The sequence below is a fragment of the Staurois parvus genome, unplaced genomic scaffold (genome assembly GCF_062004578.1).
Source record: "Staurois parvus isolate SC_StPar_1 unplaced genomic scaffold, SC_StPar_1.0 ptg000021l, whole genome shotgun sequence".
Lineage (NCBI taxonomy): Eukaryota > Metazoa > Chordata > Amphibia > Anura > Ranidae > Staurois > Staurois parvus.
Window position 1 is genome coordinate 10,385,203 of NW_028317817.1, and position 24,854 is coordinate 10,410,056.

Here is a 24,854-nt window from a genome sequence, read left to right on the forward strand (position 1 = left end):
CATCCCCACAACATGATGCTGCCACCACCATGTTTCACGGTGGGGGTGGTGTGTTCAGGGTGATGTGCAATGTTAGTTTTCCGCCACACACAGCGTTTTGCTTTTAGGCCAAAACATTCAAATTTGGTCTCATCTGACAAGAGCACCTACTTCCACATGTTTGCTGTGTCCCCCACATGACTTCTTGCAAACTGTAAATAGGACTTATGGCTTTCTTTCTACAATGGCTTTCTTCTTGCCACTCTTTCTTAAAGGCCAGATTTGTGGGGTGCACGACTAATAGTTATGCTGTGAACAGATTCTCCCACCTGAGCTGTGAATCTCTGCATTTCCTCCAGAGTTACCATGGGCCTCTTGGCTGCTTCTCTGATTAATGTTCTCCTCCCCCGGCCACTAGATTTTAGTCAGGGATATCAGAGTAAAAGGGGCAGAATACAAATACACGCCACACTTTGCAGATATCTATTTGAAAAACCATTTATTTTCCTTCCACTTCACAATTATGTGCCACTTTTTGTTGGTCTATCACATAAAAAGCATCAAGGCACTGTGTAGGCCAACCATGCAAAATCAAAAAAATGAATTCTAAAATGAAAGGGCAGCAGGGGAGGAACATGCAAGAGTAAGGAAAGATGGAACCAATGTTAATATCCCAGGTCTACCAGACATAAAGCTATCCAAAAGAGGCTTGAAACAGCCTCCTTGAGATCTAGGAGAGTAGTGGCTCAGAGGCGATAGATCCATCTGAGCTCATATTGTAGCAAGATCTTATTCCAATCACCCCCATGTGAGCCTTGGTGAATCCTTTTGAGACCAACCAATTGACATTGGAGACCTTATAGCCAACATGTCTACCAGGTGAATAAAGGTTGCCCCCCTGCATGGCTTGAATATTATCATATATGTGTCTCCATAGCTCTCTTGTGCTCTTTCCTACATAGTAAGCACCACAGGTACACAAAAAGAGGTAAACCACACCTATGATATTATAGTTAACAATGTCCACAGTAATAAACCTCCCCATTGGGTAGAACGAGAGTTCTGTTAGTGTTTATTTACAGTAAGTACATGCCCCACATGGGTAGGTACCTTTTCCCTTTTTCTGGTCCCCCTGCTGCTCACTCCTGTAGGTGCTTTGTACAACTTTGTCCCATATATATGAACCCCATCGCAAGGTAATAATGGGGCGAGTCGACCAGCAATTTGCCCACTCCCGGGTTGTCGTTAAATAGGTGCTAGGACTTATGGTTGATGTTCCTCACTTGTGCATTTTGTTTGGTATACCTAGTAATGTATGTGTAGTGGTATTAGTAGCATGAATCTTTTTTGGTTTTATAAGGAGGGTGAGATGAGATTTGCTGTGAGGTGTTGGGTGCACTTTTTTTCAAGCTTCTCCTAATGTAGTCTCATTCTAATAAATGTGACTGCAAAGCTTGTGCCCCTATTTGAAATCGCCCTCATCAGAGCAATTATGTCTCAGATGTAAATATTGACTATAAGAGATAGATGAGGTGCAAGGGATGACAGAGCTGTCAGCATGAACTGTCTTTCCAGCCATAGTCTTTGTGAAATAAGCTACTGGCCAGACAACCAGTTGGTCATCTATGTACCTCCATGTCAAGAATCATGAATTTATTTATTTAAGAAGCTATGACATAGTGATACTCAAATTTTATAGTTTGAATTGATATATAATAAACATTCCTGCAGGAGTGCCTCTGAACCATCCCAGATGATGAAAATCTCGTTGCGATATCTGTGCCACAAGAGAAAATGGTACATATACATCAATGAGTCATCACATGAGAGGAAAAGATGTTCCCATTTCCACAGGCACATGTTCTCGTAGGATGGGGTGCAATGCCAAGTTTTGCTTTTAGTTATGTTATGTCTACGTACGTAGGCCAACTTGTGCAAGAAGCAAATGCTCACTGCACCACAAAGTGGGCTTCAGCAGGAGAGGAAAGTCCCTTTCCGTGCTCTACTATTTCTAACATTTCAAGCTGTAAAACTGCTCATTTTCCAGTTACTAAAGTGTACACCACATCTTCTGATGAGGTTTTATTAGGTTAGCTTTTAGTTAATGGTACCTTTCTGATCTGGTTCTCCAATCTCAACCTCCCCAGGCTTTCAGCAAAAAGAAGATTGATGACAGGAAAGAATGGCTCACAAACTTTATGGAAGACAGGCGACAACGCCGATTACATGGATTACCTGAGGTAAAGATATTGGCGCAAAAAAGTAACAGTGAACAGGGTGCTGATGGGAAGGTCGCCCATTTTTCCAGTTGCTAAGCATTTTTTTTTTCCAATGCTTGCAGCAATACTTGTATGGTACAGCCACAAAGCACTTGACATTCAATGACTTCATCAACAAGGAACTCATCTTGTTCTCAAACTCTGATAATGAACGGTCAATTCCATCTCTTGTTGATGGTGAGTATAACACTAGTAGGTTAATGAGCTGTGCGATTTTCAGCCGTTGCTTGATTGGGACAGAGGCATGACTTGAGGGTCTGATAGTAGGGTCTTATTTGACCTGCTTAACAAGTATTTGTCAGAAGAAAAGAAAATATGCTATAAAGTGCATACGCTGACAAACAGCAGCTTCCGAAATCATGCTGTGGAAGGACAAATGCTGGGCTGTTCTGACAGGCAAAGCTCCTGCACATTCAGATAGTGCAAAAGCTTGCCTGCCCTGTGCACTCCTATTGGCCAGTGAAGCAGCCCAATATAGTGATGGGCCAGTAGGAATATATGGGGTTTAGAGGTAGCAGCAAGCTTCCCTACACTACCTGTAATGCCGGAGCTTTTCCTGTACAAATGACAATTTGCCCTTAGCTGGTGGTGTTTTAACATTGTAGCAGGTATTTTCAGGCACACTCAAGTATATATTTTACTGTAAAACCGGTATCTGTGCCGATGCCGAGAATTTTCACGACCACTCCCGATAACAGGAACCGATACTTTGTGGTGCGAAAATTGCACTGCAAATATTAGCATGCGATTTTCCCACTGCTCCATTGTGAACCTAGGCTTGTCATAGCCTGAGCTCACACAGGAGCGGTATGGGAAACCTCCCTGCAGGGATCCCATGCTGAGCGGAGAGTGGGGATATATACGATGCAGATGCTCCATATTCTCAGTGGTAGGAGAGGCCTTCTTTTCTTCCCTTGCAAGGATAACCGTTCATGCTAGAGGGCTTTTGATCGGTCAGCACCGTCATATGAACGTTGCTGACCAATTAGATGCCGTCTAGCCTGTACTGTCATTGCTGCAAGAGTGGAAAGAAAGCAGCAGGGATTTCAAATCCCCAGACCTGTGAAGTGGCTTTCTCTCCTCTTTGCATTGATGACGGTACGTGCTAGATGTGCATGTGACGGTGCTGACCAATCAAAAGCCTTCTAGCCCAAACTGTCCTCCCTGCGAGGAGAGAAATACCTGCCTTTCTCTCCTCTCCTACCATTGAGAATATGGAGCATCTGCCTCCATAGTATACATCCCCACATGCCCACTCTCCGCTGCGGGAAACCTCCCTGTGCTGCTCCTGTGTGAACTATGACAGCCTGGGTTCACACAGGAGCAGTGGGGAAACCGCATATGATTTGGACTGGAATTACATTCTTGTTCAAATCACATGCTATTCTGTGTGGTGCAATTTGTGTCCATACATTTTTATATTGAATCAAATTGCACCACAAAGTATCAGTATCGGTGAGTACTTGACCGAAAGTATTGGTACTCACCGATTTTAAAGAAAAAACCTGTATCGGGGCATATCTACTAATTGATGCTAATTTCATTCATTATAGTGTGTTTTTAAGGGATATTTTTGCATCTCATTACACAGGATTTAAACCAGGACAAAGAAAAGTATTGTTCACCTGTTTCAAAAGAAATGATAAGCGGGAAGTGAAAGTTGCTCAGCTGGCTGGTTCAGTTGCTGAAATGTCTGCCTATCATCACGGAGAGGTATGTTCCAGTTCAGCCTCATAATTTTCCAGTAGCCTTGGTTTTCACACTGTAACACAGCCTTTTGTGCATTTCAGCAAGCTCTGATGATGACCATTGTAAACTTGGCACAGAACTTTGTAGGAAGTAACAATGTGAACTTGCTGCAGCCCATTGGTCAGTTTGGTACACGGCTACATGGTGGAAAGGATGCTGCCAGTCCTCGTTACATCTTTACAATGTTAAGGTGAGTGCCATTTCAATATAATTTCCTGTACAGGCAATCCCCGAGTTACATACATATGACTGACTTATGACTCGTACTTACAAACAGAGGGAGGCAACAGGAAGTGAGAGGAAACCTACCCTTAGGAAGGGAAATTCACTCTTGTAAGAATTATCATAGGAAAAAGGTATCAACTGAAGCTTTATCACCAATCCTTGTTCCATGACGATAACCCAAAATGTTCAAAATCCAATTGTCACAGGGACAGAGAGTGAGGTGAAATCTTCTGAACAGGGGCATAGATGGAAAAACAAACATGACAGGGGTGTTACCCTTCCCTATGCTATACAAAACTTAAAAATATTTTTTTGGCTGAAGTTGCACTTAAAAAAAATGCACCTGTTCCAACTTACATACAAATTCAACTTAAGAACTAACCTACAGAACCTTGTTTGTAACCCAAGGACTGCCTGTAGTTGCTTTGAAAAGCCCATACTGCATGGCGTAACTTAATTATCTCTTTCCTGCAGCCCTCTGGCTAGATTGCTCTTTCCAAGTATGGATGATAACTTACTCAAGTTCCTGTATGATGATAACCAGCGAGTGGAGCCTGAGTGGTACATGCCAATTATTCCTATAGTATTGATTAATGGTGCCGAAGGCATTGGTACTGGATGGGCCTGTAAACTTCCCAATTATGACACCAGGGAAATAGTGAACAATGTCAAGAGGATGCTGGATGGCCTTGATCCTTACCCCATGGTAAGCATAGCGCAGCATTTTTGATTTATGTGGTTACCCTTGTGTGGACATCTTGTTTACTTTTTTTTTTTTTTTTTTTATTTCGCTTACTATTAGTTTTACATGTATTTTTTAGGCTCCATTCACACATAGGCATTTCAAATCACATACGGAATTGCCGTGATTCTGCCCTTGATTTTTTAAAACGTGCTGTAAAAACGTGCATTCACATGTTCAGATGCCATTCATTTCCATGACACCTGTAATTGTGGGCATTTTTTCCTTACCGTGATGCGCTTTTCCTTATGACAAACGCGCCGCAATCGCATCAACAAAATGACAGGATGTGCGAAGCTCCAAAAAAAGTTCTGGAACAGTTTCTGGGTATTGTGTGTCCCGCTATTTTGTTTACGTGATTGTAGCGTGTTTGTCGCACAAAAAATGCGTTGTGATTGTGGGAAAAAAAAAAAAAAAGCCCCGCATTTTCAGGTGCCATTGAAATTAATGCTCGTTTTCGAATTGCAATTCTGCCTGCGATTTGAAAACGCCTAAGTGTGAATGAAGCCTAAATTAACCTCTAACTACATTTCAGCTGCTTTAATCTAATTTTTTTATATATTTTTTTTTTATTTCCCAATATCTGTTTACAGGACAGTTTTACTCTTTTGAACATAATATCCCTAAATTTGTTTTAGGGCATATACTCAAAAATATGATTGTATCTTAAATGCTAAACTAAATGTATCATATATCCTTGTTTTTCTTGGTATAGTAAATTTAATCAAATGTATGTTTGTGCTTATTTGGTAAGGTACCTTTCCTTATAGAGATTTTGCTGAGAGGTTAAGACATATAGACTTTGAATGCATGTTGTAACTGTTTAGCCACTTCAGAACCGGGCCATTTCTGACATTTCTCTCGTACATCTGAAAATCTGCATTTTCTGCTAGAAAATTACTTAGGAATTTATATATATATATATATGTGTGTGTGTGTGTGTATATATATATATATATATATATATATACACACATTCAGATGCTTTGCTGTTGCCTTTTTTTTTTATGTTGCACCATTAATGTGGACATTTAATAGTCACAAGCCCAGCTAAAATCGTTAATGTTGGGTTAAAAAGCATGATCTGTAGGAGTGCCCAGATTGATACATCACCAAGCCAGTGGAGAGAAGAAACACATCTTCCCAGAATCTGGAGGATGACACACAATCCTGGACCCTGAACTGGGCTTTTTTTCCATGGAGCCGCATATTTGCATACTTGTCTTTGTGCTGGGAGCACGCCGCACGCTCCCAGCACAAAGATCGGGGTGTCACTGAGAGACCCGGGTCTCGTTTTAATGATGCCTGGGCAGGAAGGGGATAGAAGTGCCCAGTAGGCAAGTGGTTAGTTGGTGTCAGTGTCAGTCAGTGTCGGTGTGTTTTAGGTAAACAAAATACGCACTATTGTTTCTGGGCTGTAGTACAGGTACAAACAGCATACACATATGGTCTCACTGCGATCGTCAAGAGCTGGAAAATTTATTTTGGGTTGTTCTTTGGTGGTAAGTTATGGTAGTAACAAGAAACACGCAGCTACATTTTAAGATTATTTTTTTTTCCACTATTTTGGGACAGTTTTCCTTTGATAATAATAATAAAAAAAAATATCCTTACTGTGCCGATGACTCAAAATGTTGAAACCAGGAAGTCAGCAAGGTCAGCAGTGGCAATCTACATGTTTTGCATATGACAGATTATTGTAAAGGCAGCCTACAGGGATACAAATATGGGATTTACACATGGGAACTTAATTTCTATAGGTGCATATAGCAAGCTTTTATGTGCTCTTCAATAAGTAGTGAGCCGCACCGAGATCAGGCTTGCAGCCAGAGAAGTCAGGATATGCATACCTGTGTTTCATCTCAGTAACTAGTAGTACAGCTTAAGGTGAGGATGTTGGCCCCAGAGCTTCAGAACCTTTAAAAATCAGGTGGCAATGCAGCTTCCATGTTTCTATGACCACAGATTCCCTATAAATGTGATTGTAATAGAATGAGACATTACGCATGCTTTGGTGGATTGACATGTAGGCTGATTTTAGGTTGTACTTAAATGTGTGCATTTCTGCCTTTTGGACTTCTCACTGATATGTTGTGTCTTCTGCAGCTTCCAAATTACAAGAATTTTAAAGGTACTCTTCAGGAAATAGGCCAGAACCAGTACGCTGTGAGCGGGGAGATCTTTGTGCTTGACCGAAACACTATTGAAATCACCGAGCTCCCAGTCAGGACGTGGACTCAGGTATGTGAAACTACTTAGCATGGGGCAATGGCCGAATACTAATTTTGACATATAGAGTTAACTAAACGAGGCAGTTACAGCAATTGTGAGACACAGGGGTTATAATATGAAATTATACAGTCAACAGTCGCATAGAAACAGGTAACTGGAATCCAATCACTTCTACTTACAAATTGGTGTCAAGATAAGACTAAGGCCCCTTTCTATACGGGTGTTTTTTTTTTTTTTTTTCACCAGTTCAGTCACGGTCTTTCTGAAAAAAACCAAAAACAAATCAGTTCACGTCAGTTTTTCATCATCCGTTTCTTTTTAGAATGGAAGAAAAAATGGGATTAACCCCTTGATCGCCCCACATGTTAACCCCTTCATGCCCAGTGCCATTAGTTTTTATTAGCACTGATCGCTATATTTGTGTCACTGGGGATGTAAGTGACACCAAGTCATTTCCCCCCAGTGTCAGAATGCCTCCTGCAGTCCTGCTAGAAGTCATTGATTGCCGCCATTACTAGTAAAAAAAATTTTTTTAAAAAAAAAGCCCAGTGTATATATACTTTCACGTAAACCAATTAACTTACATGTATTTTGATTTTTTTTTTTCTTTTTAGCAAAGACATGTAGCAGAATACATTTTTTTTTTTACCTACATTTTTATGAGCAAATTCGATTTTTTTAATTTACTGGACATGTTTAATAGCAAAAAGTCTAAAATATTGTTTTGTTTTTTTTCTCAAAATTGTTGGTCTTTTTTTTTTTTTTTTATATAGAGCAAAAAATAAAAGCACAAATCAATATTGATCAAATACCACCGAAAGAAAGCTCTATTCATGGGGAAAAAAATAGACTTAAATTTCATTTGGGTGAAGCATTGCATGACTGCGCAATTGTCAGTTAAAGTAATGCAGCGCCGTAACACAAAAAATGGCCTGGTCAGGAAGGGGGGGGGTAAATCCTTTGGAGGACAAGTGGTTAACGGATGCGGACATTAATGGATGTAAACAAATGATCATCTGTTTACATCTGCTAGTCCACAGAAATACATGGTTGTCTGTTTTTTTTATCCATAAACGGACATGCAGAATGCCCATGTGAAAGGGGCCTAAGAACCAAAAGCAGGGTACCGCAACAACACACAGTAGTGATATATCTTTGTATATTGTTATTGGAAATTGTAACTTTGTGTTATCTGTTCTCAGGTGTACAAAGAACAAGTTTTGGAGCCTATGCTTAATGGGACAGAGAAAAATCCCGCTCTAATTAATGATTATAAGGAGTACCACACTGATACAACTGTGAAATTTGTTGTGAAAATGACAGAAGAAAAGCTAGCTCAGGCAGAAGCTGCTGGATTACACAAAGTGTTTAAACTTCAGGCTAGCCTTACATGCAATTCTATGGTAAGCATTCATGAGGAAATCTGTAACAAACCCAGTAATGCAGTAAGATTTCCATTAGTTTTTTTGTTTTGTTTCTTAGTATGACTGAAAAGCATTACTGTGCAAACTCATCTTGCAAATATTTAGTGTATTTAGAGCCAAAACCTTTTTTGCTTTTGGATAAAGTGGGGATGGGTTAGATCCCCTGTCAGATGAGCTGTACATAATGTAAGTCTCAGCTTAAAGTAAAAGTTGACTAGAGACCAAAACCTTCTGAAACTCCCTATTGGTCTGATATTGCCCCATAATTAGCAGACAACTACAGAGTCAGGAAGAAAGGAGACTTGTCCAGCATTTACAGAAAAAATCAAGATCTGCCTTTGCAACTTTAGCTGTCTGTATGGCCTCTTGCACATGGTACTGAAGTTTGAGCATCAGCATTTCTGGACTTAGATTCAGGCAATATTTTTGCATGTATTCGTGTGCATGCGCAAAATATGTGCTCAGGAAAAATCATTTTTTTATGGTCATATGCGCATATTTGCGTGCATCTGCACAAATTACTGACCAGCAATACAAATCTTTCTATTTATTTATTTATTTTACATTCAAGAATACACCGCGCTTGTTTACGTGCCTGTGTGCACAGGCGCATTGTAAACAATGGGCTGCTTTGTAGATCTGTAATGAAAAAACACAAAAAAAAAAGCTGTACTGAGCTTTTTCAAGCTGCAGTGTGCAAGAGACCTTGGCTGTTTTACCAACGCTTGCCAAACGCAAGCGTTGGTTCGGCGTTTGCGGAGCGTTTTTAAACACTCTGCAGACGCCGCATGCGCGGTTTAGCAGCGGTTGCTAGGCATTTGCCGAGCATTAAAAACACCCCACAAACACCTATAATGCAGTTTGAATGGTGTTACCGCTCCGCAAACGTGTCGCAAACCGCACCGCAAACGCTGGCCGGGCGTTTGTGGAGCGGCACCATAGACAAGAATAGAAGGCTTCAACGCCTCCTGACTTGACCAGAGGCGTCCGTTTTGCCACGACGCAACGCGACGCAAACGCTGACGTTAGAACAGCACCATGTGCTGTAATGTGCAGAATTGGCAGATGCGTTTGGGAAGCGGTAAAAACGCCTCTCTGCCGCCTGCACACAACGCTAGTGTGAACGTAGCCTTACCCTAAATCTACTTATTGCTTTGAGATGTGTTTTATACTGAAGGTAACCACCATGTTTATGCTTTTTATTTATGCTTTTTATTTATTTATTTTTTATATCATGTGCTTAGGCTGATTTGCGTAGGCGTATGACAAGTTTACTTCATTGCTAGATTGATCTCTTTCTAACTATTTCTATGTTGCATACAAGACTAGTGCTGGCAAAATAGTTACTTTTTCAGACCCGGTAGTCCTATTTCCATTTCGTATCTTAAAGTACAATTATCCTTATCTCTACAGGTACTGTTTGACCACATGGGCTGTCTGAAGAAATATGAGACTGTACAAGACATTCTGAAGGAATTCTTTGATCTTAGATTACATTACTATGGTCTGCGCAAAGATTGGTTAATTGGAATGCTAGGAGCTGAGTCTGCCAGACTCAACAATCAAGCTAGGTTTATTCTTGAGAAGATCCAAGGAAAAATCACAATAGGTAATCGACTATTCTGGCTGTTGTTAAATTCTGCGCCTCTACGCTATGCTATGAAAATGTGTTTTAAATATATTTGAGATACTATAAAGCCTTCAGTAGGTAATGCCGTATTGGGTATATCTGTACATGATTGTTTCAGAGGCTGTTCATTTTGTAAGCTAAAGACATTTAGGGCCAGTTCACACTATAGAAACACAGTCCAGATGCATTCTGTATGCGTTTTTGCATGCATGGTTTTGATGCGTTTTTGGTGTGTTCTGGTGCATTTTTTTGTGTTTTTGTCATGTTACATTGCGTTTTTTATGCATTCCAGTTCATTTTTTTCCCCTCTTTTACTTTAGTTTAAATAAGGACATGTGCATTCCAGTGTGTTTTTGATGCGTTTTATTGCGTTTCAGTACAGTTCTGTGCAGAAAAAATGCAGCATGCTCTTCGTTATCTGCAACTGGAACTGCAAACACTGATGTGAACTATGTCATTGGCACCTACTTTTTGTGCGTTGTTGGACGCAGAAAAAAAGCAACTGAAACGCATGTAGTGTGAACTGGCCCTTTAGGGTGCAGAAAAAAAAAAAAAGTAGAAAATGCTGCATTTTTTTCTGCACAGAACCATACTGGAACATAGCAAACTGCACCAGAACTGCATGTGGTGTGAACTGTAAGCAAGAACGTATCCAGAATGCATCCAGAGTGCGTTTTTGTAGTGTGAACTGGCCTTAAAGCAACTATAAAAAAAAAACAAAACTATATTTGCTATATTTGCAATCCCAAAGCACATTCTGTTTGGTTGCTTTGGGATTGTACACATTGCACTTACATCTTTGTTCCTTGTACTCATTGAATGCGTGTGACAAATCTTACAGATATTTTCCGTTAACACCTGTATGTTTTCCTATCTAGAAAACAAATCAAAACGAGAACTCGTTCAGATGTTGGTGCAGAAGGGTTTTGAATCCGATCCGGTTAAGGCTTGGAAGGAAGCACAGGAAAAGGTACAACATTTTTGTAAGCATGCTAAATTAAGAGCTTTATTTTATAGGTCTATCCCAGTTCCAATTTCTTCACAAGATTAAATAAAACCCCATCCCAATAAAGGATGAGACCCTCTGTATTTATTTTGCTCACTACAAAAGAATCTTATCCTCTTAGCCTATTTCATGTTAGTTTTACTTTGAGTGACACATGCATTAATATTCTTGTCATTTTTTTTTTTCGTAGGCTACAGAGGAGGATGATCTTCAGGATTTAAATGACAGTAGTTCCACAAACTCCGGCTCTGCATCAGGGCCTGATTTTAACTATATTCTCAATATGTCTCTCTGGAGCCTGTCCAAGGAGAAGGTGGATGAGCTCATTAAACAGAGGGACGCAAAGGTATGATTATTACAAGCGCTCCATCATCTGGTATGTCACACTGATTGTGTGTGTGTAACACCGTTTGGCAGAACTTTAAAGGCATAGTCCACCTTTTTGAAAAAATATTTTAAATGTGCCCACATGAAATGAAAAAATGCGCATTTATTATTTTTTTGGCATTTGAGCCTGCAAAGCATTGCAAATGCGATTGGTGCATCACAGGTGCAATGCATATGTTCCTAACTATTCATCATCCCCAGGTCACTACCAACCAGGGGCGGACTGACAACTCATGGGGCCCCCGGGCAATAAGGGATCATGGGGCCCCTGTGTCCTTGCCCAAACCCAAAAATCCTATGAAAAAGGTACCAGGGGCATCTCATGGGGCCCCCTACTGACCCCGGGTCTTTGGGCAGTGCCCGAGTTTCCAAATGGTCAGTCTGCCCCTGCTACCAACGTTACAGACCTTCGGTTCTGGGGTTGAAGGAAGTGACATTACAGCACCTATGTTTCATTGAAATCTACAAGTCCCTCTGCCACAGTAGCAGGTGTAACTTGTAGTCTTCCTATTCACAAGTCCTTTGAGTGGACCTATGAATGAAGGATGCAGCTCACCTGTACAAGTCATGCTAAATTCAAATGAACAGGGTGCTCCCAGGAGAACCATCCCACAATTCACCTAAGTGGGGAAGGTGGTTTGCAGGGCAGAGACTGGGGAATGTCGCTATGTTTCTTGTTACACACTAAATGTGGGTGTAACATGAAATCAGGTCAGAGAGATATGTTTATTGCTACTCAAGGTAGAGAGACTCCTTCTCCAAGCACAACTCCTCCTCTAGGTGCTAGCCCAGCTCGTGTGCTGCATAGATGAGAAGAAAAGTCCGATCAGCTGTACTCCAAACAATCCACTTTATTGAACCAGGATAAAACCAAGATGCAGACAATGGATATACAGTGGGGGACCTGCCAGTCCTTCACTTTATTTCCACTGTCTGTATTGGTTTTATCCTGGTTCAATAAAGTGAATTGTTCGGAGTGCAGCCAATCGGACTTCCTCTGTTCTGATGGTCAGAAAGGTAGACTGTTTGTTTATTTACGGGCTTATTCACCCCTTTGCAATTTGATGCAAGTGGAAAAACTTAAAAAAAAACAATCTGTCTACATTGTTGCACATTGCCTTACTTTGTAATGCAGGCCATAGACAGGACATTTATCGGCCGAATTTTTGCCCAAATGAAAAATCGGCCGATATTCACACCATTAGTGGGGCAATGTCGTCGGCCGATTTTCGCGGTTCTTCTCGTTTCTTTTTATCGGTCATGCTGGAAAATCTACGAAAAACGGACGTTTTTCGTAAGCATTGGTGGCAGCAACGACCGATTTTTTTTCATTTATTACCCAACAATTCGGCCGATAAACATCCCGTCTATGGCATGCATGATGCACGTTGCAGTGTGTATCAATACACATTAACGTGCATTGACATGCATTTCCACTGAATTGAGTGAAAGTTGCATCCGCTAAAAACATGTTTCCAGCATTTCGCTTGTACAGTTCTTGCTTTTAATAGCAAGATTGCACATTTTATTTTATTTAAAATAAACAAATATATTCCTTTTTCAAAGTTTCCTATACTTCTAATGATTGGTATCTGTATCTCATAAGCAGCAGCACAACCTCTCTGCTTCAGTATTGATATGTTTAGGCTATTAAGATAAACAAATCTGTTGCTTTGATAGACATTTCTCACATTTTTTTTTATATATTATATACTTGCAATGAAGTGCAACATTACATTCTTTTGTTTCTTGTTTTCCACATCCCTGTAGACTTGAATTCAAGGAATACCTGAACACTGTGGGGTGGCCTTCTAGCCATCTGTAGATACTGTATGTAGAGATGAAAGAAAAGAGGAAAAAAAAGGCCCATTTCCCTTGTTGCGATTATCTCCCCTTCTACAGAGTGTCATCCTACAAATTACCCACCCTGTGGCATATCTCAGTCCTGCCTGCTGTAGGCAGTGCTGATGAATGCTGGACACTTGATGTATTGACCCCGGCTTTGGCGTGGCATTTGAGGACCAGGAACTGAAAGCCCTCCCTCAGCAGCAGCTATGCCTGATGTGGTTTTGTGATGCTGTACTGCCTTAGCATCTTTTAAATATACCATTCTAATTCACACGATTATTAGTTCAGCTCTCATACTGAGAAAGAAGAACTGCAGATAGGTCACTGGGCTCTGTGAGTGAGTTCATATGATTACAGAATGTTTTTCACTTGTGTTTCAGGGAAAGGAACTGAATGACTTGAAGAAAAAATCTGCATCAGACCTGTGGAAGGAGGACTTGGCAGCTTTCGTCGAAGAGCTTGATGTGGGTTTTCATTTGTCTATACCTTGTGAGAAAATTAAAACAGAACGCTATTTTTTTTTTTTTTTTCTATTGGGTGAAGCAAAGCAGAGTTTTTTGTCCTTTTTTTTTTCATTGCTACCCTCCCGGACTGGTGGGAAAGCAAATAAAATCCAACAATTTCACAGTTGTAGGTATACCCAGATTGTGCAGTTTTAGTCCATTCAAAATAACTAGATTGTGCTCGATTTACATTACGCAGTTGAGAATTTTGTCATAGATCTTAGAGGGGATGTAAATAAAAGGTCACTCAAAATTTCAGTGGTAAATTTTTATATTAGAGATTTTACAGTATGAACGAATGTGTGTCTGTGTGTAGATAGAGAAAGAGAAGTAGAGTGAAACACAAAATTTGATTTGTATCCTATGACTAAAGTGCCTATAGTTATGGAAAGACATACAAAGTAATGTTAGATTGTAGTGTATAGCAAACTATTGCCTCTGTAAATAGAGCTTTCTTATTTTCTTTATATATATATATCCTTAGAGAGTGGAAGCACAGGAAAAGGAGGACATCGCAGCTGGTTTTGCAAGCAAAGCAGTAAAAGGCAAAATAGGGAAACCAAAAATGAAGAGGCTGCAGCTCGAAGAGACCTTGCCTTCAATGTATGGCAGAAGGATCGAGCCCCAGATTACGGCAATGAAGGCTGATGTCAGTAAAAAGATGCTCAAGAAGAAGAAGGTGAGCCTGCTTTCTTTTTAACCATGCATGCTTTTTTTTTTTTTTTTTGTCAATAGTTTTAGTTGTAGGTTTACATCAGGATTTGACAGAACGACAAGATGTTAATCTTTGAAATTCTGAATCGGTCCATATATCTTTAAACTTGTGACTAATCGTAAATTATTACACATTGCTAAGAATTGTGGGAAGTATCAACTGTCACATCTTGGTCCCCTAGAAGCCATGCACACTTTTAAGCTTGGGTTCACACATATGTGGTGCGGGATGCATTTTCATTTTGATGGGTGGTACGGTGCGATTGTTATTCATGCAGTGCAGGTGTGATTCTGATGCGAATTAGTGTATCAAGCTGGAAATCACACCTGCACGTCACTGAAAATGGTACAGAACCCTTTTCAGAATCGCACTGTGGCTGACCCGCATGTATGTGAACGGGCTCCACAGAAAAGTATTTTCTTTGAGCTGTCATGCGAAATTGCTGTGGTTCAAATCGCATCCGAATTCGCATATTTGTGAACCCAGGCTTGATCACAGTTAAACAGTCGACACCAGCCAGTAGCTAAATTTTCTCCTGTCCTGTAAATTGCTTTTTGGCAATTCATAAGCTAGTTTTATTTTCTCATTTGCAGGGAGAAATGGATTCTTTAGCGATAAAAATGGAGTTTGATGATGAGTTTGGCTCTACTCCAGCAGAGGGCGGTGAAGACTCTCAGACAACTACTCCAGTGAAGCCAGTAAAGCCCAAGCGAGAGAGGAAAGAGAGAGAATCCGGTATGCAACACTACCCAAATATTGTCAAAAGCTTGAAGCTAGTGTTAAATCTTCACAAAGCAAAGAACACAGATTACTGAAACAATAAGTGACCAACTCTGATAGACATTGTAAACTAGTGAAGAATGAGCTGTACTATCTTTTTCCAGCTCGTTCACACAATCTTTGAAATGAACAAAATGCTTACAGTGTAGTTTACATGTTGATTAAGTGAAAGCTACTATATACATTTTAACATAAATCTAACCCAGCATAATAAATGATTAAATTAGGAAGTGCAGAGAACAGTGATGTGTAGTAACCCATAGCAAAAAGATATCTAAAGTAATTTTATTTTCTATGGGATACCTAAAGCTTGACTTGATCAAAAAAAGCCTGATCAGTTTTTTTATATTAACAGACAGGGATATAGTCTATACATGTAATTTAATTTTTTGAAAAGTATTTTCAGCTCAGCCAAAGTTTGAACAAAGGGTAATGACAGGAGTCTGATGGTATATCACAGAGCATGCAGCTGTTCTTATTGTCCTTGGTATTCCTTCTTTTCCAGTTGCTCTTCTTGACGCATTCATTTGGAAGGCACATAACTTCTCTTCCCTGTATACTTATTGCAATTAATGAATATTCGAGTTATCCTGTATTTTTTGTAATATGCAAGTCCCCATTCACCTCTTAGAGTTTTGTAGTTTGTAGCTCAAAGCAAAACAAGCAGCAAGCACAAACATTGTATTCAATAGCCCTTTGTTCACATCTAAGCATCCTGACGCTTGTAATGGAATACCTATCGCTCCAAAAAGTGCATGAGCTAATTTTCCGGCAGAATTGAGTGTTTTTGGCTCTATAGACTTCAATGGGAACACCTGAAATCTCTTCATTTGAGCGTTTCTCAGGTGTATTTAGCCTATATTAACTGATCTCCTCCCCCAGTGATTTCCATTGGCTAAAACAAAGCCTGAAGCTTGAATAGACATGTAAAACAGCTGTAATGCTTTTCTAAAAACGCCTGTATATACTTGCAAAAAAGCTCAAATAAAAACTCCTGAAAAATGCTCTGCTCAGGTGTGATTGCAGCATTCGTGTTTGACGTTTGTACACCACAAATTCCCCTCACAGACACCCACAGAATTTTCCTGTGATGACGTTTATTACACCCTATGATGCAGCTTTCTGCTTATAACGAAGTTCAACATTTTTTTGTTTTTGTAGGCGCTCGAGCCAAAAAGAACTCTCTTACTCCAAAAACCCCTGTTAAGAAAGGAAAAAAGAGGAACCCCTGGTCAGAGGATGAGTCCAAGTCAGACAGTGATTTGGAAGAGGCTGATGTAACAGAAGCTGTGGTTATTCCCCGGGATTCCTCATTAAGAAGGGCAGCTGGTGAGCTTAATGGTTTAATATATTCAGCACTTGATTGTTTGTTAGATATTTATATCCAAGTGATCCAACTTTTACCCATTCAATTGAAATGCCTGCAATGAGAACATTGTGTTTATTATTTGTGAAAATATGCAGTCTCTAATTAGTCAGTTTATAGCTAGTTTGGTTAAAGATCCTGCTTTGTGTTCTCCAGTTCTTGCATATCTCGGGTCTAGAAAAACGCCCTGATGTTCTGTTTCTTCTGAAGCAGTACAGCATAGGTTGAGAATAGAGGCAGGGCTTGAATCACCAGGGTCTCCGGTGTCCGCCGTGAGCATTTGGACAAAGGGGCTCTACTAAGGCGTTACCAGTGTTCGCATGGATGACACCAGAGTAGGCCATCTTACCGGTACTAACCATTGCCAACTGCAAAGTATACGGGTCTGTGTATATAAAAAGTTACTGTGTAGATGTCTGCAGCGTTTGCACAGGCACAAAGAATTATCACTGCATTGTTTCGTAATCTGAATATCTGCCGTGATTGTCGGCTTCGTCTAATGGCCATAATGCATTGTTTTCTTGAGGTCATACTGCATTATGGCCACTAGAGGAAGCCGACGATCATAGAAGGTAAGCGCATTACAAACAGTACAGTGATTATTTATGCTTTTGCAAATGCTGAAGACATTTGCTTTGCAAATTTTTTAGAAATAGACCGCTAGATGTAATGAACAAAAGTGAAATATATCCAAGATGCTTGTTTCTATTAGAGTAGAGGCACCTCAGAAAAGCCTATCCTGCCTCCGTCTAACAACTGTACTTTTATATCACACCCCCATAGTTAATACCTTTTGCATCATTTGATCCTCCTCTATTAGATTGTAAGCTCTAATGAGTAGGACCCTCTGATTCCCTTGTATTGAATTGTATTGTAGCTGTACTGTTTGGCCTCATGTTATAAATTGCTGCGCAAACTGTTGGTGCTTTATAAATCCTGTATGATGATGATATAAATGGTGCACTGTAAGGGTAGAAGAAAGTATAGACATTGTCTGCTGTATTGCTCTGCTTACTCCACATAGCACATGGAAAGGGTCAGCATGAATATACCTACTAAGTGTAATTTGTGCAGATGTCAACTTTCCTATTTAGGTTGAATGTATATGTTCTCCACAGCTGAAAGACCCAAGTACACTTTTGACTTCTCAGAAGAGGAAGAAGCAGAAGACGACGATGAAGCTCCTGTTACCAACAATGAGTTGGATGACTTCAAGCCCCCATCATCCCCGGTTCCAAATAATAGAAATGATGATGAAGTGCATTCTGACAGCCCAGAGAAGGATGAATATGATTTCTCTTCTTTCAAATCTTCCACGGAGTATGTATCTTCCATCATTAAGATTCTGTTAGCATATTGTTGAATGATTTGCTATTGTATCGATTCTCAACCTCTCTGGTCTCCCACCTACAGAAAAACATCAGAAACTCAGAAGAAAAAACACTCTGACATATTTTCTTCTTCTTCTTCGTTTTCTAAAAAAGTGCAGAATGGTAATTTGCCTTTTTTATTGTCATTTTAACTAGCAATGTGTTTAATTGCGGCTTTATTAATAGTAACCTCCCCTCCCTTTTTTTTTTTTTTTTTTTCCTTTGTTAGAGGATAGCTCTAAGTTTAATAGTGATGGTGATGAAGATGATGATGATGATGACGATGATGAACCTTTCTCCTCAACGTACAGCTTCAAATCTACTGATAAAACACCCAGCAAACCTTCAGTTAGGAAAGGTAGGGATGAGTGTCAAGTCGGATACTACTTTGGACAGAAAGAGGAACCTAGTGTTAAAATGTAATTTCATGACCAAGTTTTAAAGCTAAAGGGTTCTTTTGTTTTTTTTTTTACCTTCTATGCATTCTATGCATTAAGGTAAAAAATCTTCTGCATGTAGTTCCATAGATTTCCCCCAAACACCGCCCTCCAGCCCCCCAAACCATTGCACAGAGCAGGTAAGTATGACATGTTTGTTATTTTAAAGAAAAAAAAAATGTTTAGAATCACTTGAAGTTTATTCTGCTCATTTTTTACCTCCTTTTTTGTTCCTTCTTCCTCCCCTCTTCAATATGCCAATAACATTTTTAAATATCGACTTCTCCATTTTCATTACATTATTTTAAACACTGATGTCTTCACCAGCTTCTTTATGAATTGCAGACAGATCATGGCTGGTGGAGGGTGGGTAGCAGGTTTCCCTACATGCTTACGGAAAACCTCACAAGCAATCATGCATGGGAAAAGCACATGCACATATTTAAATCTAAATTAAAATAAAATGTGTGTCCTCGGTACCCAGAGGAGAAAAGATATTAAGGAGGGAACTGATATATATGTTTAACTGCTTCCTGTCCCCCCTGCAATGTACTGTGGCAGGGCGGCAGCTACAGGAAAAGTGGTGTACCTGTACATCGCTCTGGCTGTACTAACACAGGGAAAAGCTGTGTGAAAAAAAAGACAAATTTCGTTTGGGTACAGCATTGCAAAACCGCGCAATTACCAGTTCAAATAGCCCAGTGCTGAACATCAAAAAATGGCCTGGTCAGGAAGGGGGGTATATCCTCTGGAGGGCAAGCGGTTAAAGAAAGAAAAAGGAAAATAAAAACCAGACTAAAGCTCAACCTCAATACATATCCCTGAGATAATTAAGTATATAAGAGCTACTTGCTCATATTAGCAAATTGAATTGTGCAGGTGTTTTTATTTCTAAGTCATGTTAAGCTGGATGCTGACTATCAAATGTTTTGTGTTTGATAATTATAGAGTCCAGATAATCCTTTCAGTGTGTTTTCCAGCCAGAACTTTTAGATGCTGAACCCTACTGTGTACAGTTCGAGGTTTACACCAGTGTTTCTCAACCTTTTTTCAGAAAAGGCACCCTTTAAAATTATGGACAATCCTGAGATACCCTTTAAAATTCTGGACAGTCTTGAGGCACCCAATTCTAAAATGTGAAAAACTATTCTAATAGTTTTATATAGAGCAGCAACATCCACACATGTAGGACACCCAACATTAGAGGTGATTTATTCTTCCAAAGCAAATACATGTTTGCACACTGGTACTGACTAGTATTCCAGTGTTTCTCTTCTCCCTCAGTTTTTCTCCATCACTAAGCTAATGTGACCCCAGCACTGATAGAGGCTGGCAGGGGAGGGTCAAACTAGGATGGTGTGCAGGCGGCTGACATCCTCCTTATCAACTGATGATATTGGTTGTCAGGTTGTCGGCAGTTAAAAGGTCGTAACGGTGCAACACTGATGGAGAGAGGCAGGGGAGGGTCCAACTAGGATGCTGTGCAGGCAGCTGACATCCTCCTTATCAACTGATGATTTCATTGGTTGTCAGGACGCTGGCGGCTAGAAGGTGGTAATGGTGCACAATGAAAACCTGTGGCTTTGTGTAACTGAAAGGCAGGCTTGTTTCACCCGCTGGCTTGTATACAAGTTTTGGACAACTTGTAGGCATTTTGGCAAGGCACCCCTGAAGAAACCTCAAGGCACCCTGGTTGAGAGGCTGGTTTACACTTTGAAACCCCAATGCTAAAATAAAGATTTGTCATTCTGAATACTGTTGTATTAGACTAAAATATGGCTAGTTCACCAAACTGACATTTTTGTTAAGTATATCTTGGTGGTCTAAATTAGCTACAGGCTTGGTATATTTTGGATACTCACCAGCAAGAGCTCCCTGCCATGATTTTTTTTTTTTTTTCTATATTTAAAGAAGCTTCACACAGACAGGGCACAAGTTACACGTTCACAAAAAAACAGACATAGGGCAGTCCACACTGGCCGTCACACAAAACATGATTCTTGACCTTGTTTCTGTCCACCTGGAAGTTTCAGTATATCCACCCATCTTTGTGCGCTCCCTGATCTTTTTTCAAAATGTAACACATGAGAAATGTAAAAAAAAATCAGCAGAGAGAGTAAAATCTTTTATAATAGCAACAAAACATTGTCACGTCCCTGACAGACTTGGCAGGTGGTTTGGTGGACAGACCATTTTTGTGTAAACTAAAATAACTTCACCAGTAATCATTAATTTTTTTTGTTGTCTTTTTGTTAGAAGATACCAGCAAATATAACAGTGATGACGATGAACCTTCCTCTCCCCTCTACTCATCATCCTTTAGCTTCAAATCTTCAGAAAAGACAACCAGCAAAACATCAACAAAGAAAGGTAATGCCATTCTTTGAGTTCAGGCTATCTTTGTTCCCTTCACAATTTAATGACATCTATAAGAGTTCTAGTATTGGGCAGAGAACTCAAGATGGAGATCTATTAGGAGGAAATAAATGACAGGATCAGGCTAGAGCATGCTATATGTGCACAAATGAAAGTGTAAGTAAAGCTAAAACTTGTTGTTTTGTTGTCTGTTTTGAGTAGACAATGGTTAAGACCCAGGGGCAGACTGACCATTTGGAAACTCGGGCACTGCCCGGGGTCAGTAGGGGGCCCCATGAGATGCCCCTGGTACCTTTTTCATAGGCTTTTTTGAGTTTGGGCAAGGACACAGGGGCCCCATGATCCCCTATTGCCCGGGGCCCCATGAGTTGTCAGTCCGCCCCTGTTAAGACCCCATCAGAGACACTCCCCCGTGTCTGTGGCCTGTCCCAGACTGTTGCAGACACATGAGGATATAATTGAAGGTCTCTCCAAACCAAATGGGCTGTTTTTCACTCGTTTTGGCTTTACATCCATTGTAGGCTTATATACTAGGTTTAACATGTATATTAACCTGCAGTTATGTCTGAAGTAAACAGAGGCTCAAGAAAAGCTCCTCTTTTAATTCTCCACGCTGTTGGCTGTTGAAATAACATTTCTCTTTCTCATCCATTGAGGGACATAGGAAGTTTTTAATCTTTAGTTATACTACAGGAGAAATGGACATTGGCAAACACAAATCTCTAGGCTGCCTGACTACCAGCATACTGTAGTTTTTTTGAATGAGTAACTTCTCTTCAGTTCTGCTGTGTGGGACTAATTTTGCTAGCACCATTTTTTTTATTACTCAATATTTTTTTTCTCCTTAAATCAAGACTCTTCTTTATATTTCTGCAGGAAATGGCTTCTTCAATCACCATTGTGGCATTGGCGTCCTCAGCCCGTCTTTTGGAGTGCTGCATCTTGACCCTGCTGAAGTGGTCATTGTAACAGCCTGAAAGTGACCTTCGGGGACTAGATTCCCCAAAAGGTGCTTTCTAGACTCCAGAGCTGCTGGCATTGCCTCAGTGCCCTGCCACTGAAGATTCTCCCACTTTAACATGTACCTCCAGCCCATACGCTACTAAGGGTACCGGGCCTGCTTGCATCACCCCTTTCTGTTGGTTCTGACATCTGCAGACTGGAATGCTGTTGCCTTCCTCTTCTAGTCTATTCAGCCATTAAAGTCCTCTATAACTCCCATTTAGGTGTGTTCAGTGCCTTTTTTTTTTTGCTTGGCCAGGAGTATATCTGTCATTCCCACATTACCCAAAGCTAGAAAAACCACTTTAAAAGAAATTTGCTACCTATAAACGTTCATCCACCTGGTGTGAACACAGGCATTTCAACTCCAGAGATTACTCGTGCCTTCTTGCAGTTGGGACTTGACCAAAAATTGGCCATAAATGCTCTTACAGTGTTCTTAAAGGATACTTTTTTTTTTTTTTCCTTTAATAAAATGATAAACATGTTACTTACCTGCTCTGTGCAATGATCTTGCACAGAGTGGCCCCTGAACCTCCTATTCTGAGATCCCCTGCTGGTTCTCTTGGATCCCCCTTTTCTGTGTCTGCCAACATAGCAATTGCTTGCTATAGGGGTAGACATGCGGGCTAGCTCCCAAGCCGGACTTTGTGGGGTTTATTTACTAAAACTGGAGAGTGCAAAATCTGGTGCACCTGTGCATGGTAACCAGTCAGCTTCTATCTTCAGCTTGTTCAATTTAGCTTTGACAAACCTGGAAGCTGAATGGTTTCTATGCGGAGCTGCACCAGATTTTGCACTCTCCAGTTTTAGTAAAGCAACCCGTTTTGTCCAGAGACGTACGCAGCGTGGTTCAGGCCCCATCCCTTCTCCCTCTTCACAAGATTTGATTGACAGCAGCAGGAGTCAATGCATCTTGCCGCTGCTTCTGTGCCTGTGAAGACAGACCACAGCGATGCTGCTCTCAGGCACAGTGCTGGATCGAAAGAGGAGCCAGGGAAGTATTGGGGAGGGCGGCTGCAGAGAGCTGATCATGGAAGCTTTTTTTAATTTGCATAGAATGCATTAAGGTAAAGGACCTTAAGCTTTTAGAGCCACTTTATGGACAGATTTCAGCCTTATCTATTCTATTCCAGAAACCTTTAGCTTCACTTCACACTTGTTAAACCCTTTATAGTCTGCTTGATCAGACCCCCAACTACAGCACCCAGTGTTTCTTTGAGACCTTACTTTTGATTCTCTGCCGTACAGAAATCACCCTTTTGAACCCATTTAGGGAACTCCCTTGGGTGATCTCTGCTGCAAAGTGGCATTCTTGGTGTCTATCATTGTCTGTCAGACTTGTTTTGGAGTTGGCAACTCTTTCTTGTAAGGAGCCCTTCCTGATTCTTCACTAGCACAAAGAGGACCAAGACCCTCCTTTCTATCTAAGGTGGTATCAGCTTTGCACCATAAATAAGACATTTCTTTTCTTCCTTGTGACCTTTTCCTAAGCATCCCCCAGAAATTGTTCTCCATTGTCTGAACAAGGTTAGAGCTAGGAGAGTCCATCTGAAAGTAATGGACTCCATCCGGAAAACAGACTTTTTATTTTGCCACCAGGATCTCAAAAGGGGCAACCTGCTTCCAAGTAAACTACTGCTAGATAAGAAAACTGAAGACCACTCTTTGTAAGAGCTTATACTCTACAAGCGTAAAGCGGTACCACCAATACACTTATGTGCTCACTCCACCAAATTATTGGGAGTTTCCTGTGTATTCCAAACTCAAGCATATGTTGCTGTGCTTTGTAAGGCCACCAACTGGTCTTCAGTTCATACCTTCTCCAAGTTCTACCAGGTAGATGTTCGTGCCTCAGCAGATGCAGCCTTCGGCCTCAAAGTGCTGTCAGTGGTAATTTGAGTTGGGTCTTTGATTCATGTCTGTTTTGTTGGGCCTGTTGGGATTGCTATGTTTGCCTTATTATCGATTTTCTCTGGTTCAGTGCTTGGGGATGTCCCAGGTCTATGCTTATCCAGCCTGTGTCTTGTACAATTATGATAAAAGGACCTGGCTGTAAATTCCATATCTTGGAGTACAGTAACAGAACACCATCTACTCTGTTCTGTGTTAATCTTCATTACTTGGATATACCTAGGAGGCCCAAAGGTTTTGCTGTCCAATCACCTGAAGGTAGTAGCCTATAACACATGGTCTGTGAGCATCCAACCATTGTCTTGTACAGTACTTCCAAGATATGGAATTTACAGGAAAATTCCTTTTGTCAGAGTCCCACCACTATAATCAAGTTTTTTTGGTTGCCGATTTCCAGTGGCCCTGTATTCAGTAGTATAACTAATGTTCAAAGCCTCTCCCCCCAAGACTCAGAGAAAAGGATCTGAGTACAGATATCCTATTTTACTGAATACTTAAGTAGATCAGACTTAAACTGGACAAGTTCTTGAGATGTTAACATTTTTTGACTGAAAACATGTTTGAAACCCTTGCCATGGAATGAGTTTTTATTTATTTTTTTAATTAGAAGATTCAACAAAATTTAATAGTGATGAGGATGAGCCTTCCCCCCCCTCTTACTCTTCAACATTCAGTTTCAAGTCTTCAGAAAAACCAGCCAGCAAAACATCAACAAAGAAAGGTAAGGGGGCTTCAGATTTTTAAATACATTGAAAAGATTTTTGGGTCAGCTTTATGAAATATCAGTATTAAGTTCTGTCTTGCGGTGTACATTTCTCAGCTGTTCTTTTGTTTTGTTTTTCATTAGTTTGGTCTGTCATTATAGTTTTTTGGGCCCACAGACTGAACTT

The 24,854-nt window shown here is 40.4% G+C and overlaps 1 protein-coding gene across 1 annotated transcript in view; it reads left to right on the forward strand.

Annotated features, from left to right (window-relative positions):
• Positions 1–24,854, forward strand: part of TOP2B (DNA topoisomerase II beta) — an 89,431-nt gene that overhangs the window by 58,198 nt on the left and 6,379 nt on the right. The window contains exons 17-35 of the mRNA XM_089690901.1: positions 2,127–2,219; positions 2,321–2,435; positions 3,850–3,971; positions 4,049–4,197; positions 4,707–4,938; positions 7,081–7,215; positions 8,409–8,609; positions 10,044–10,239; positions 11,139–11,230; positions 11,457–11,612; positions 13,882–13,965; positions 14,489–14,683; positions 15,313–15,454; positions 16,661–16,828; positions 17,984–18,185; positions 18,279–18,358; positions 18,465–18,593; positions 20,929–21,042; positions 24,572–24,685. Coding sequence (XP_089547027.1) covers positions 2,127–2,219; positions 2,321–2,435; positions 3,850–3,971; positions 4,049–4,197; positions 4,707–4,938; positions 7,081–7,215; positions 8,409–8,609; positions 10,044–10,239; positions 11,139–11,230; positions 11,457–11,612; positions 13,882–13,965; positions 14,489–14,683; positions 15,313–15,454; positions 16,661–16,828; positions 17,984–18,185; positions 18,279–18,358; positions 18,465–18,593; positions 20,929–21,042; positions 24,572–24,685 — 2,719 coding nt within the window. The remainder of the gene's footprint in view (positions 1–2,126; positions 2,220–2,320; positions 2,436–3,849; positions 3,972–4,048; positions 4,198–4,706; positions 4,939–7,080; positions 7,216–8,408; positions 8,610–10,043; positions 10,240–11,138; positions 11,231–11,456; positions 11,613–13,881; positions 13,966–14,488; positions 14,684–15,312; positions 15,455–16,660; positions 16,829–17,983; positions 18,186–18,278; positions 18,359–18,464; positions 18,594–20,928; positions 21,043–24,571; positions 24,686–24,854) is intronic.